Source organism: Anneissia japonica, unplaced genomic scaffold, assembly GCF_011630105.1.
Source record: "Anneissia japonica isolate Jap-2015-1 unplaced genomic scaffold, ASM1163010v1 scaffold287722_len911783_cov160, whole genome shotgun sequence".
Classification (NCBI taxonomy): Eukaryota; Metazoa; Echinodermata; class Crinoidea; order Comatulida; family Comatulidae; genus Anneissia; species Anneissia japonica.
This window is the reverse complement of record NW_022711579.1, coordinates 403,562-419,136: the sequence shown is the minus strand read 5'-3', so window position 1 is coordinate 419,136 and position 15,575 is coordinate 403,562. Positions and strand designations below refer to the sequence as shown.

General features: G+C 34.7%; 3 protein-coding genes across 3 annotated transcripts in view; 2 read left to right on the top strand and 1 right to left on the bottom strand.

Annotated features, from left to right (window-relative positions):
- Positions 1–5: 5 nt before the first annotated feature.
- Positions 6–3,448, top strand: LOC117107524 (60S ribosomal protein L14-like). Its single transcript, XM_033249216.1, has 4 exons — positions 6–63; positions 1,667–1,768; positions 2,386–2,634; positions 3,314–3,448. Exons 1-4 carry the CDS (start codon positions 61–63, stop codon positions 3,374–3,376), a joined length of 417 nt encoding a protein of 138 aa, XP_033105107.1. The 5' UTR covers positions 6–60; the 3' UTR covers positions 3,377–3,448.
- Positions 3,449–4,408: 960 nt separating this feature from the next.
- On the bottom strand, positions 4,409–11,345 carry LOC117107522 (methyltransferase-like protein 9). The gene is made up of 5 exons (XM_033249215.1): positions 11,006–11,345; positions 9,418–9,608; positions 8,063–8,272; positions 7,053–7,228; positions 4,409–5,838 (listed from the first exon to the last, which is right to left on the bottom strand). Exons 1-5 carry the CDS (start codon positions 11,210–11,212, stop codon positions 5,567–5,569), a joined length of 1,056 nt encoding a protein of 351 aa, XP_033105106.1. The 5' UTR covers positions 11,213–11,345; the 3' UTR covers positions 4,409–5,566.
- Positions 11,346–14,554: 3,209 nt separating this feature from the next.
- Positions 14,555–15,575, top strand: part of LOC117107538 — an 8,429-nt gene continuing 7,408 nt past the window's right edge. The window contains exon 1 of the mRNA XM_033249240.1: positions 14,555–14,657. The gene's annotated coding sequence lies outside the window, so the exon portion shown is untranslated. The remainder of the gene's footprint in view (positions 14,658–15,575) is intronic.

Genomic DNA, 15,575 nt, shown 5'->3' with positions numbered 1-15,575 from the left:
AAGTCTTCCCATCGCCCGTTTTACCGGAAGTCACTCTTTTCGGCCTAAATACGTGCAAGCATGGTAAGTAACCAAAAACCTTGTGCAAACTTTATGTAGAAATAGGAATATTTACTTTAAATTTACAGTATTTGGATATAAAAATGCATTTTGAAAACACTATGCTGTGTATTAACATAATTTCCAATCAACAGTTAACTTAAATTGGTTTCTAATTAGTCTTTTTTATTAGCTGTGTTGCCGTTGGTTTAGTTAGGCTGGCTGGAATGAGAAGGCAGGGCAGCAGTAGGCCTAGACTGCAGTAGGAAGGACTGGCCCCTAGTTGGCTAGGCTAGGCCAAAAGGGTGTTAGTATCTATAAGCTAAGCTCCTGACTTCGACACAGGGTCTAGGCCTAGCCTAAGTGTGGCTTCTATGCCTATTTTTATTAGGCCTAAGCTTTCAATCATTTGTTTTGTTGACGAATCTGAGTAGGATAATTAAATGTTATGTGTCTTGGTTGAATGATGACAAACAGTCAAATCAGTGGTGCGTAACCAACAAAGATAAGATAAGCTTAGGCACTACTTAATAATTCATTAGGTTGCAGAGAATCATGATGAAGGAATAATAATAATAATAATAATAATAATAAACAAGCATTTTTAAAAAAGCGCTCTATACAATAAAGTCTCCTAGAGCGCTAGCTAACTGTGTATAATATAGGGCCTAGCTCAATTCTCTGAAAAAAGGTGGCACTTCAGTTGTTTTTTGAAGGATGGAAAGTCATTTTACAGAGCAGGAGCAGCAACAACAAAATATCACGATCCATATTTTGATTCAAATTTGCTAGGTTGGAGAAGATGCTCCAAACTTATTCCTCCATGACATGGATGAGCCAGTCAATGCCATGGGTTTTCCTGTTTTTAGAGAAAGAGTTCTCATCTAGGTCTAGGCTAGCCCTAGGCCAAGTTTAGATTTGTGTTCTGACATTTTGAAGATTTTTTTTAATTACAGGTCTCTCTCTAATGAAAGACCCCTCTAATTAAAGACAACTTTTCTGTGGTCCTAAATTAACAAGTGTCTTTTATTCTAATTAGAGACCAAAGCTACTAAAGACCATGAAAACCCTGGTCCCAAAAGTGGTCTTTAATTGGAGGGAGACCTGTATTATTCATTATATTACGGCGCGAGTAGCAAGGTCTTTATAGGAGCGTTGTTTTGCCCCACCTGACATGTTATTGTACCGAATACTTAGTACGTCCCCAAATACTTGTGAAAAAAAGTGATTCAGGTTGGAATCGAACCCACGACCTCCAGATAACTAGACTGGTGCCATAACCAATAGACTACCAAGCTTATTTAGTCAAATCTAATGCAATGTATGATCAAGGTATTAGAAAAGAGATTTAAACATTGTTTATCAAATCATTTTACTGCTGGGAATTGTTCCGAATTGTAAACACGTTTGGTACAGTACTAGCCTTGGTTTTTTTTTTTCTTAGGGGAGAGAGGGAGGAGGAAGGTACTGTAATATGTATTTTTTTTTATTTGGCCTAATGCATGTTAATTATTAGAATACTGTACTTAAAATTTTGAACTCGCACGCACTGTTTTTATCCTTGCACATTTATACCTTGGTATTGAATTAAGAAAATGTATTTTTTTTTGTTTTTTTTTTCACACAGGTGTACAAGAGACTAGTCCAGATTGGCCGTGTGGCTTACATAAATCACGGAGAGGAAGGTGGCAAGTTGTGCGTTATCGTGGATGTGATTGATGGTGCCAGAGTAAGTAGGGCATGATGATGTTCCATGGGCCATATAAATATACATGTGTATAACTATGTATACAGTATATATACTGTACACGGTGGAAAAATCTAAATAGAAGATAAAAATCATAGGTTGTATTTGTTGATTTTGGTTTCTTCTAAAATATTTTATGCAGTGCATTTGTTTATAATGTCATATTGTAAATTTGTCATAACTGGTTTTCATCCTGCAAGCAGTGTATCAGTTAATAGTTAGCTGTGTAGTGTAAATGTAATTTTTTATTCAAATACAGCAACATTTATGTCTATGGTATTAATACATTAAAAAAATATATTATCATTTACATTTACATAAATCACGGATAGGCAAGCTGTGCGTTATTGTGGATGAATACTCCAATTTACAGTTGAACTTGCTTAAGTCGAATCCAAAATGGCATTGAAAAATTGTTTGACTTAGATAAAATTCTATCGGTAACAAACACACCAATTTGGTATGTAAAATAAAATCGACTTAAAAATTAATCAACTTAGGAAAGTTTAACTGTATATTAATATTGAAAGGCATAATGATTGGTATTTTAAATTTACAATTTGCTTATAGTTATGAACCTGTTTTGTTGTCTTTGTCAGGCACTTGTAGACGGCCCATGTTCAAATGTGAAACGTCAGGCCCTCAGCTTCAAACTACTCCGTCTCACGGACATAGTCGTCAAAATCCCTCACTCTGCCAGGACAGGAACTGTCAAAAAAGCATGGGATAAAGAGGAGGTGCAGAAGAAATGGGAGGCCACTGTCTGGGCACAGAAAATTGCAGCCAAGAAAAGGCGTACTGAGCTCACAGACTTTGAAAGGTTTAAGCTGATGAAGGCTAAACAAACGGTATGTTAATTCTGTATAAAGGTAAAGGTAGGAGAATAACCCATAACGCGCAGCATCATAGTGCTGAATTGGTATGGGCGTGGTCTTTAACTACCTAGCGGCCTCAACGAGGTTCTTATAGTGTTCGCATCATTCCACAACGGCAGGGACTAAATTGAACCATAGCATCTGAGTAACCCCCTACTCTTCCAAAAGATGCAATGTGTTCTTTAAATTGATGTGTACTTTGGACCTCTATTTGAAGTCCTTATCTGAGAAGACTTGATTCTACCAACAGAACCCTGGGCGAGGAGGGGCTGTTTATTTAAACTGAAAGACTTATATTAAAAGAACTTCAAAACAGCTTGCTAAAAACAGTAATCATTACAGAAAAAAGGAAAAATAAATGTAAAAACAATTTTTAAAAATAAAAAAATTACAAAATATTTAAGAAAAATAAATAAAAAATATGAAAATAGTAACTTTCAGGGGTTCTTTCTTTTTATTGACACTATTGTTGTGATGAAGAAAGAAGATTAATTTTCTTTTTGTAAACAGTAAATAATTAATAATAATATTGCTTCACAGTAATGTAGTTTATTACAAAATTACAAGTTTGTCAGTGATGCTTGTGTTTAATTTTAACAATAAATTACTGTACATAGAACTTATTTCTGTTTTGTTTTCTTTTATCATTCAGCGTTCGCGAATCATCAACCGTGAATTCAACAAACTGAAGAAAGCTGCAGGGGCTGCCAAGTAATATTTCTGTAGGCTTCTCGTTTTGTCGAATATAATTTGGTCAAAAATAAAAGTTATGTAAAATATCTTTAAACTTTTTTATTGTCTTTGTGATTTCTGTAGATTGGACAATACATTTATACAGTAGCTGCAATGGTAGACCGTCCAGGGCGGCAAAGGTATGCACTGAATACCCACTCCAGTACTGTACTCAAAAGAACACATTCTAATTTCCCCCTTGTATTTAGCATTTTCGAGCTTGTCTTTTATACAGTACAATACAGGCTTCAATAAAATTAGGCTTATTGCATTGCCACAGGGTATCTCAGCTTTTTAATATTTTCGCATTGGTTGGTTTTCAGTGATCCCTACACCCCATCATAGATTCAGGGAGCAATTTTCATCGTATTATTTAAAATGCTTGAGGGCACTGTACTGCTTCTTAGATTTTGTGTATATGCTCTCTTCTCAATAATTACTCTGCTTTCAAATGATGTAATTTAAGTTTCAATTAATTTGCATACATGATAATTATATAATTTGCTAATAATTGTTGGATAAAACAAAATCGGATCTCCAGTTTTAAAACATCACTGCTTACAGGTTGTAGCATAAAATTGAAAAGCTTGTTTAATCTTCGATCAGATACTGAAGAAATAGAGAGATGGTTGCAAGAATGTAGGACTGAAATTTGCATTAATTTAGAATTATTGTATTTCATAATAAAAAACAAGTTAATTTGGCCCTCTCAACTATAAGTCATCTGCAAGCTTCCTGTGTACTCTTCAAGAGATTTGCCTAAGTCCCTTAATTTATATTCTCATTCTGGACAGCACCAACAATGTTTTCAGTTGAGTTAGAGACGGGATCCATAAATAAAAAAATAGTGTGGGGCGCCAACTAAATTTTGTATGACACGCATTTAGCGCAATAAACAGATATATTTCAGAGTAACCCAGGCTAACGCTTCAATTACGGTCTGCCATTGAGAGTAGCTGTAAAATACAATAATGTGATGAGTATTAATGATGGAAAAAATACAAATTAAACAGTGTTTCAGTAATTATAACCTCCAATTTTATTTATGCACACATAATCAGAAAATACATTTATAGCACACATACGGTAATAAATAAACAAAAAATCAGTTGCTTGAGCCCAAGATAAAATACACATCAATTAGGGGTGTGAACAGTAGCAGTTACACCTTGTATACAGGGTTTTCTGTGGGTAAAGAGTTTTTTTGAGTTTTTGGTATGTTAGGTGTACAAATCCTCGGATCAGTGCCAGATTCAGAAATTTAAAGTAGTGGGGAACTGAGGGGGAGGGGATTTTACAGATGGAGGGTCTATACCACCTCAAGAAAATTTATGATTATGGTACATCAAGATGGCCAGAAATGGCACTTGCAGACTTAAAAATTTGAATATAAATTTTAAAAACCTTGGTGGGGGGAAGGGGAGCCCAGGCCAGCGGGGCTATAGAGACAGTCGGCAGATAGTATGGTATCGTTTTTATAATATCGAATATCAACAATAAATTTTCAGCAAATTGAAATGGGAAATCAAGGAAAATTACATTCAAATATTTTGAGTCTGACAGTGCCATTTTCGGCTATCTACAAGTGCCACAGACATAAAAACCTCGGCCCCAATCTATTTCAAATTTCCAGGACTGCCACTGTTTTAACGTTATTTTTGTGGCGAGTCATCTTCTATCTATATCGACAATGAGTAACACTTAAGCTGGGCATTCACTGCATCGTACAACGAATCCAACTCCGTTTTTTGTGAGCATACAGGGACAGACGGCAATACTGTCTGCTGATTGTCGGTGGAGGTCTGAACGGATCCTCATCATAAACGATCCGTTGCGCAAGTTGTGATTTTGCGTTCCTCATAGAATCGTGTCGGCCAACGACCACCGGGCAGCGAGTGCACTGCTTCAGATATGGCGGTCCGTGAAGACTTTACATGTCTTGAGAAGTCCATGAATGCAAAAAAGGTTGAGAACCGCTGGTCTAGCGCTTACACTGAGCAGGGTTAAATTCTTTGGCCGATGGCCATATGATGCAGTAAATGCCCAGCTTTAAATATTAACCAATTTAAGACTTGATATTCTCCGTTTTCTATTCAGCATCCTTGTTTTCAAAATCCTGGATATGCCACTGACTTTAACAACATTGTTTTAAATGAAGTACTCTATAGTCATATCATGATTGCTCATAAATCATTTTTTCTGTTGGCTGTCCACTGCAACTCTGAACTTCGCAGGAAATTTCAGAAGACTCAAGTACAAACAAAGCATCGCTAAGTACATAAAAAGGATTATGCATGTCACCCTCACACAGGTATGGCACCCGGGTGAATGATCGGAGTTTAAAGCCAGCTGGAATGAAGTATTCCGTAATGAGACTTTGTGCCTGCTCCTCCCATGTCTTCCCTTCCACTTCCATGTATTCTGATGGACAATTCTTGGATGAACCTGAAAATTATCAAAATGAGTATACTTTAGTAAATTTTATGTGAACTGAAAAATAATCAAAGAGGTGAAAAAAGGGTGATAAGCCCATTTCCCACAGTTTTTAAATATTCGTCAAACACCCTTACACGTGTCTTAAAAAAAATCAGTTGTACACCCTATCATAAAGTGATTTCCTCAGTATATTAGAATGATGATAAAATATGTATTATTTATCGTCTTTCTTTCTTTCTTCCAAGTCTTATACTGCTCTCCATTTACTTATCCCTTGTTCTTCCTTTTATTAGTTACTGCAATATTATCTGGGCAAACAATTACAAATCCAATTTTGAACAAATTCACAAGCTCCAAAAAAAAGCTGTCTGTATAATTTCAGATGCTCCATTCCTAACTCACTCTGCTCCACTTTTTTTGCTTTGAGTCTGTCGTCTGTTTTCGATATAAATATTTTACAACAATGTATCTTTGTTTGTGAAGTTACTAATTCCCTTCTCCCTACTAACCTTTGCCCCGTAAATAAAAATTCAGATTTACATCCTTACAACACCAGAATTCGTGACAACCTTCACCTTCCTCTACCCAAACTTACTTATAGTGGTTCCAAACTTTTTAATGAACTCTCCCTTGAAATTATATCGGCCCCTTCCAGGAAAATTTTCTCTTTTAAGGTCAAGAAATATCTCTTATCTAAATATGTTTAAATCAAATCAAAATCAAAGTTTATTTTTCTAATACCCTTATTATAATGTTGACAAATTTTTGCCTAATCAATTCTCCACTGCTCCGTGTTGTATCCGTGTTTGTATTTCTACTTGCTTCGTTCATGAATTTATTCCAAGAAATACATGCTTTTGTAATTATATGGGTCGCTCGTTACAAGTGCCACTTGATAATTGGTTTTTTCTTTTTGTCATTTGGCGTATACTTTTTGAGCAGTGCTCTCTTTCACACAAGTTTTTTATGAAATCTGGCTGTTTAAAGTTTATCATTTGTTATTATATTGTGTGAAGAAATAAATGTTTACACCGAATAAATCCATCCATCCATCCAAGCTGATATGACCATTAAAAAGTTGTACCCTTCTGACATTTTCAATTGAAAAATTAGCTGGCCAGATCAAAATAGTTAGGGAGTCCAGAGATGGCCCATGGGCTAGGGATTAAATACCAGGTTTGAAAAAGTATGATTTTGAAAAAAAAACTTGCAATCAACTTTACCAAACTCAACAAAGGGTCTGTAAGGTATCACAACAGCCAAAATCACAATTCCACCGGGATTCAATGCTTTGTGAATATTATGGAGTAATGTGATTGGTTTATCACATCTGTCAATCAAATTCAGGCAGCTTATCATATCGTAAGTACGGTTTGCCCATTCGTCAACACCTACAACCCTAGTATAATGCAACAAAAAAAATCATGATTAGAAAAGAATATTATTGTATACCATTACTTCGGTGGGTGACATTCCTTTTAAACAGTCTTTTTATCGTACCACTTATGAGCATCTAGATGTGCCTATTTGGCCTAAAAAATAAACTGTTTCCCCTTCTTTTTTTAAATGATAAAAAAAGGCGAGGGGGGGGGGTGTAAAAAGTTGGTTTTGATTACTCATCAGTTGGAAAAAACCCACAGTCAACATTTTGCAATGAATGTAGGCCTAAACTGGCAATATCTTACATCAGACAACTTCATAGGGCATCTGGTAAAAAATAAATATCAATTCAGTCACATTTTTTTTTGTAAAGCAAAAAGTGAAAAAAAAAAAAAAAACGTTTTTAAGCTTTTCTTTTGCCGCCCCTAGTTCTTCAGTGAGTTAGGGGCAGGTGATGAGGGCAAACAAAAAATTTTTTTTTAGTCCTTATTAAAATATGCTATGAACAGGGTGGGTCTTATGTGAATTTGGACAACTTTCATGAACTTTGGCCTTTCATCAGAAAACTTTGATTATTTGACAATGGATTTCTGATGCCACATAGTGGGCTCACTTGACCCTGTTTTTGGAAGGTGGAAATTAGTCGAGGCACACAACATATCGACTTGTGACAGTCATGGAAATATTTGAAAATTAATTTACAGTAACTATTTTAGGGCAGTATGCTGGTCTCCAGTACTGTAGTTTACACCTTTGGCCTGAGCCTCAGGCTTCACTACAGTGCACCACTGAGGTAGGTGTAAAAGTAAATGAATGAATGAATAAATAACAATTCTAAAAATGAAATTCTTACTTGTAACCCTTCTCCTGCAGACGCCATTGCATCGTGGTCGACATTTCAGTTACAATAACCTCTTGAAAATGAGGTGCTAAGTACTTTGTCACCATCCCGTCCCCTGCCCCTAAATCTAGCATAGAACTGGCTTTCCAATTCTTATCTATAGAAGCCAAAGTACGAAACTGCTCCGACGAGCACACGAACATCGAGCCTCTCTGGAGCAACCTGTAAATAATTGAATGACACAGTAATTGGTTATAATTTGGAATTTAAAGCTATGCACCTGCTGCATCATCAAAGATTCGGTTGAGAGCGTCTACGTAACGAACGCGCACGAGATATTTGTAATCTTGTGGTTAGATCAGCAATCATAAGAATTGTATATAATTATTGTTTCATAAATTTTCGAAGTTTCATCTGGTGTAAATGTAAATGTATTAATAGGAAAAAATTTGTTTAAACAAAACACAATTGATGTTCAACTGAGTAAGCTTTTGTCAATTGTGTTTGACAGTCAGATTCAGAGATTAGTCATCACCTAGGCATCATAGTTTTGTCCGGGAGATTCTGTGGGGGTCAGGGGAAAATTGCCCTGGAGCTGGAACGTTTTAGCATGTATTTCATTTTATAATTATTTAGATGGTTTTTATTCCAAGATGGTTTAGTTTACCAGAGTGGGTCCCTAATGATCATCTTCGGCTGGATGGACCACCCTCATTAAAAGCTGTTGAAATATTAATAAATAAATAAATTGTATTCAATTCAATTTGATTATGCTCCAAATACCATCAAGCTCCAGGGGCGGATTTAGGGGAGGGGGGAGGTTAAAAAAAAGGAAAAAAAGAAAGAAAAAGAAAAAACGATAGCCCAGAACACCTCAAATGTAATTTTCGGGCGTCTAAAACACAGAAATTTCGCGGGGGATCCTATTTCAGTCTTGTCTCGATCGGCCCAAATTTCGCCCCCCCCCATCCCAAGGTACCATAATAAATTATACAAGAAATACAGTAACAATTTGAATAACAGTAAAATCAAAACAAATAAACAAAATAAACATTTTTCAATATACAATATAAACATAAAAAAACTCCCGCCCCTAAAGTATAGATAGAATTTTAAAAAACATTTAAAAAATTATTGTGTTGGCTATAAACGACCGACCCAAAAAGTATGAAATTGAGATTCAGCATTTTAGGTTCAAATGAGGTTCAAAAAAGGTTGAAGTTTAATAATAATAATAATAATCATTTATTAGCTGCCCTTCCAAAAGAGACCAGAGCGCCGTACACATTAAAATGAAGTTATCAATACACATGTAAAAGGCAAAAGCAAATCATTAAGGCTAATTAATACACTAAATTGATACTTACCCGTTGATTGTAGTCTGTGACATAAATAAACTAAGGAATGTTTTAGCGATGGCCTTCGATAGTTGAGTAAATACCCAGTCTGATTGCTCGTAGCAGCCATCTAAGAACTTGTTTGTTTCATCATCTTTGTGAGATCTTACAAACATCTTCTTGATTTCATTTGTAAATAATTCATCATTGCATTCATACCACTGCAAAGTAAATACATTAATAAATTCTATATCTAAGCTTCTGATTTTTAATACAAGATATAAAGAAAAATTAATAGTAAATGCTGCAAAACTAAATTCCTTCCATCATCTAAAATAGTCGTCAAATCGCTTAAAGATGTATTGTTCCTTTCAAATCATTTTAAAATTAACTTGCCCAATTTGAAGTACTGTAACATTCAAATTATCAACTTGTAACAGAGAAATTAGTGTATTTGACAAATGTTTACCCATTATTTTACAGCAAACAATGATAGAAACACTTCCAGTCACTGGAAGTGTTTTATTACCTTTATTATAATTATCGAGTTTCAAAATCCTGGTACACATATTTAATTAAATGTCTATGCTCAAGTTAATAATTTATATGTTACTGCAAGATGAGCAAGTTATTTTCAAAATTATTTTTTATGATTTTTTCCATTTTCAAGGGACTCACATACTAACCATCCAAAAAAGTTGCAAACCGCTTAAAACATACAATCATTAATTTTTTTCATATTTCCCTGATATGTCTATATCCAATAAATCTATAAAAAAAAATGATACTACTACTACTGCCCCACTAGCACCATCAATGTAATAAATAGTAACATATATTATATCACATAGCTGTTAACACTGTTACATAATACTGTATATACATCATCAAAGAAAGGTAAATACAGTGTTTGAATAAGAGCAATTTATTTATAGGACAACATTCGTTGGGAGCTATGCTAAACGATGCACAATCATGTCCTTTATTCAAACACTGTATTTACCTTTCTTTGATGATTTATTTATATCTATCTATCTATCTACATATACATATATATACATATATATATACATATATATATATATATATATATATATATATATATATATAAAATAAGTAAGCAGAACAGAAATAACATTCTTCACAAGGTGACTACTTTGAAGCATATATTTTATTAAAAAACCAAATTTTCCGGAGCGCCTGCTCCCCACTATTACCATGCAATCTGTCTCTTATACACATCTAGATGTGTATTACTACATAGTATATATATAATATATATATATTATATACTATGTAGTGATAAACAAGATGACGCTTGGTTACATATACAGTATATGGTTTAATATCTGTATATATATGTTTTCGTGACCTACTGAAAAATATTGACAGCACATTTTTGGGTCCCGACCTACAGTTTGGATGCGCTGATGATGATAGATGATAGATCATCCAATCCAATGCGTGACGTCCTAAGTAATTGAATCAACTAAAACAACTGGCTCCTGTGCCTCATCCCGGTTCCAACAAGGAGGCCAACTAATCAGTCTAGTTAGTAGGTACATGGTGGTAGAAGTGTTGTGTGATATATACAAATAGACCCAAGGTTTATTCTTACTTTGTACGCGTAACTTTCAACTTTACTCCTATCAAAATGGCCTTGGATGTGTTTAGTATACATCACCCTTGCAAGGGGGCTGCGGATGTGTACAGCTCTGTTCATCGATATTGAATTTGATTCGGCTTGGGCTTGGTCTGCGTGTAATAGGGTACACACGACCGTGGTAAAAAACAACAACAGTGTTCCGAATTCTTTATCAATCATGAAAAATAAAACATATCACCAGTATAAACCATATAAAACAACATTTAAATGTATTTAGTAACTTGTCTTCCGCCTCCTCTTCTTGACATTGAGTGAGTGACCGACCATCCTGTTTGTGTTTTGTTTCTGAGTCACAAATGTTACAAAATTGTATAACCGCCCTCTTTGTGTAATTATTGTTCCCGGCCATAGTTCCCGGCCGACTACCTACTATCATGATAAATTATTTCATTTTTTAAAATAATAAATGATTATGATAATGATTCCGATTCCGATGGCTATTCTTACAATAGTTGTGATATTATGATGGTGATGATTATGATAATGTAGTAATAATAACAATATTTAAGTATTAATCAACATTTAATAAGTTTGCCTCCATCAATGAGTGCCAATATAATGATAATAAGAATGAGGACGAGGTTTATACCCCAATAAAACATTAAAAATAAAAAGCGTTATAAATAAATAACACAAAAATGTTAGATTTCATATAATCATACCGTGTATTTCGAAATAAATGATGGAGCCAATAAAGATCATCTGGAATTATGTTAAAGGCGTAGCTGAATTAATTATTAACCTTCATATAAACATGGACTAAAACATTTCCCTGATACAAGAATACTAGGCCTACATCCATTCCGACCTTTAACGTCACTATTGGATAGGCTTATCTTAATAAGACTTCTTCGAATTGAACCTTGTTCGAAGCAAGAAACCATGTATTTACCCAGTCCACTCGTATATATTATTCGTGTGGGAACTTTTAAACTTAAATAATAGGCCTCAGCTATGGAACGCCGTTAGTATCTTCGGTTATGTGCAAATGACTAAACCACATAACCTCATGACCAAACAGTACGTACATAATAGAGTGTTTGCACATAACCGAAAATACTAACGGCGTTCCATATAGCCTACTAGTTTTGTTTGATAGGCTTACCGAATGACAATAAAAATACATTATCCTGTCGTTTCTATTATAGGCCTACTTTGTTGAGTAATATGACGACAAAATAAGAACCAGAAAACGCAAAATACATATTATCGTATTATTATTATTTATTTCTTTTTCTTTTTTTATTTATTTATTTATTTTTATTTTTTTATAAGAACACATTTATGAAAACACTGGTTGAAATTGAAACAAGTTGAGGCTGAGCTAGAATATCAAGGCTTTTATTTGAAGAATAGAACACAACCAACAAATCTAATTTGTACCTTATTTACAGTTGGTGTGACATGCCCTCTATAATACAGTAATATATTTCTTACACTAATAATTTTGAAAAGTGTGTAAAAATAAGAACAAAATACAAACATTTTGAGTCTGAAATCGGCAAAAAATAAGAACACTTAGCCTGAGCAAAATGTTGGTTCTTATTTATTTAAAAATGTGTACCAGAATACGGGCTACACGTTTAGTAAACTGATGATCCGACGTTCAATTCTTTCACCAGAACATTTTTAACAATGATTTCAGTAACCATTAAATCCACATACCAGAGCGATGAGGATCATATAATTATACGTAACGGTACTAATTTCATACCTCCATGATTTGAGCAAGGCTAGACAGAATTATTGCACGATTTTACATCCAGGTACCTGCACAAGGTCACAATATTACGCAAACACGGATCTACAAAAGTATTGAACTACAAAAAACGAGGAGTAGGTTACGGTACATTACAAAAGCAACAAAACACAATAAATTCATTAACCATGGTAGTCATATACCAGAGCAATGAGGATCATATATATATATATACCCACCCACCCACACATTATTATTATTATTATCACCTGTAAAAAAAAAGTCACACACACAGACCCACCCACCCACACACACAATAAAATCCCTTTTTTCATTTCATTTACTTGTACGGTAAACTCGCCAACAGCTATTCGCAGTTAGTATACGCGATATAATCGAAGTCGAGCACGGTAGGTAATACTGTGAACACGGTAAACGTGTACGTATTTTATATTTAAGGATTCAATGTAGAATATAAGACAATATAGCATAGTGGAAATAAGGTCCCCCGTGACCATTTTTCGGGGACCAAGTTTTCTCTACTGATTTAGCGTCTCTAGGGTATAAATAAAAAAAATGAGGGTGGAGGAAAACTTCCAGAATATGGGTGGAACACATTTTTGGCGATCATTTTTTAAAAGTTAGAATGGCAGCCATTTTGAAATTCAAGATGGCGGCCATGAAAATCGTTGAAAATCGAATATTTGGTTTTTATAATTCCACCTCTCCTCGATTAAAAATGGTAAATTTGGTGTGTATTCAAAAGTTATTGGGCTATCCGATTCCCAAAAATAACAACATAATTATTTAAAAAGCTAATGTGACAGCCATAATTATTTCCAATTTAGGCCTAGCAGTCACCATTATGTCGACACTTTGGCTGATAAAATGCAAAATGTGACAATTTTCAGAATTGAATAGTACTATTACCATGCAATAAAACGTGTTTTGTTAGATAAACAACTATGGGAACTATCACTATTGGCTTATAACAACTTTGTAAACTTACTGGAATAATTTGGCGAGTTGATTGGCCGAGCGGTTAAGTCAGGGGCACCGTATACACCTTCATCTCTAATATCGGCGCTGGTTCGAACGGCTCACTCGCCAGTGGTTCCGGTGGTGGAACAAGTTTTCTCGGATAAGGACTTTAAACCGTAGGCCCAGTGTACGCATTTGGCTCGTGGGCACTTTAAAGAACCCAGTACATCATTCGAGAAGTGTAGGGGGTTACCCCGGTGTACTGGTCCATTAAGACCCCTGTTGTTAAATGGATATGCCACTAGGACAGTGATTAAGTTCACTTATTGGCATATACTTGGTGCTCGTGCCTAAAGAAATGAATTGAAATGAAATTCAAATGGTTAACACAATTCGTGGCACTGTAATGGTTAATTTTGTTGAGCACCACACCTCTTTACAAACCTGAACATTCCCCACCATCTTTTGTCCGACGCCATGACGAGGTCGTGAGACTAACCAATCTTTAAATCCAATCAAGTTGAGGTTGACATTCCCTAATATTGTGGTCTAAAAGTATAGATTGTGGATGCCCAAAAATCTCATCTGGCAATCCCACCGCCCTCTCAAGGGGTAAAGTTGGTGTATAAATTCATACCTGTAAATTTTGAAAATGTGCTGCAATGCAACTACCCCTATTCCAACCCCATGCAGGGACAGATACAAGATTGAAAGTTATTGGAAGTAGTCTAGATACAGTACCCTCTATTTCAGGTCCATTGTACCATGATTGAAAAAGTCAATGCGATGCGTACATTCATATAATTCATAATTATCATTATATATTTATTTCAGAAAGTAATGGAATTGAGAAAAAGTGGTCCGGCCATACCCGGTGCGATTCCGACGGCCCTGTCAACATAGTAGACGATACATAAATGATATGTAAGTAAACAGAACTGAAATAAAATAAATATAGTGAACATTATTGAGATCAAGATTAGAAGTGAAACTTATCCCACTTTGACCCAATAACTATACAAAAATAGCATATATAGGCCATATAAATACATATATATACATATATGTATATGTATATATGTATATGTATATATTATGTATATAATTATATGTATATATTATGTATATAATTATATATACATAATATAAATACTACTTGCTCATTCCACTCGCCCGTCGACAAAGCATTATGGTAGTCGTTCTTTCTCTTGGGCTTCTGTCTTTCTTTGGAATGCTCTGCCTATTACAATCCGACAGGCAACTTCCATTGATGATTTTAAGGCAGCTTTAAAAACTCACCTTTTTAACTTGTATTTTTCTTAATTTTTTTCCCCCGAATTTTATTTTTACTGTTAAGCGCATTGAGGCTTTAGCATAATGCGCTATATAAGCCAAAATTATTATTATTATTATTATTAAACTGTTCTATACATTTTTTACTACCTTAGCGACAAAATATTAATATATATGAAAATTAACATTAACTATTTAGCAATGTTTTGAAATTCAGCTTATATGTTTTCCTAATTTTTCTGTCGGATCTATTTTCTACAACTGCAGAAGATTAACTGGGGAAACATTGCTGGGCTCCCTCTTTTAATTTAATAGAAACAGTGAATCCAGAGATTCCTAGCCCATCATTATTTTTTTTAAAGCTTCAATTTCCCTGCCCTCCTCCCTCCCCCGCTTTTGGAAAGTTAAAAAGAAAAAAAAAGAAAAGGAAAAATTGTTCGCTCAAAACGCCTCAGAGGTTTTTTCGGGCGTCTAGAAACACACACACACACACACACAAAATAAAAAAAATCGCGGGGCATCATTTCCCCCTCGCCTCTAGGGTATAGT

What these genes read in the sequence shown, in the direction of transcription:
- LOC117107522 (XM_033249215.1), bottom strand. Translation starts at nt 11,212, where the DNA reads ATGATTGATAAAGAATTCGGAACACTGTTGTTGTTTTTTACCACGGTC. An exon ending in TTGAAAGTTACGCGTACAAA is followed by an intron (nt 9,609 to 11,005) that starts GTAAGAATAAAC and finishes TTTACTTTGCAG; the next exon opens with TGGTATGAATGCAATGATGA. An exon ending in CAGACCCTTTGTTGAGTTTG is followed by an intron (nt 5,839 to 7,052) that starts GTAAAGTTGATT and finishes GATAATTTTCAG; the next exon opens with GTTCATCCAAGAATTGTCCA.
- LOC117107524 (XM_033249216.1), top strand. An exon ending in ATGTGATTGATGGTGCCAGA is followed by an intron (nt 1,769 to 2,385) that starts GTAAGTAGGGCA and finishes TGTCTTTGTCAG; the next exon opens with GCACTTGTAGACGGCCCATG. An exon ending in TGATGAAGGCTAAACAAACG is followed by an intron (nt 2,635 to 3,313) that starts GTATGTTAATTC and finishes TTTATCATTCAG; the next exon opens with CGTTCGCGAATCATCAACCG.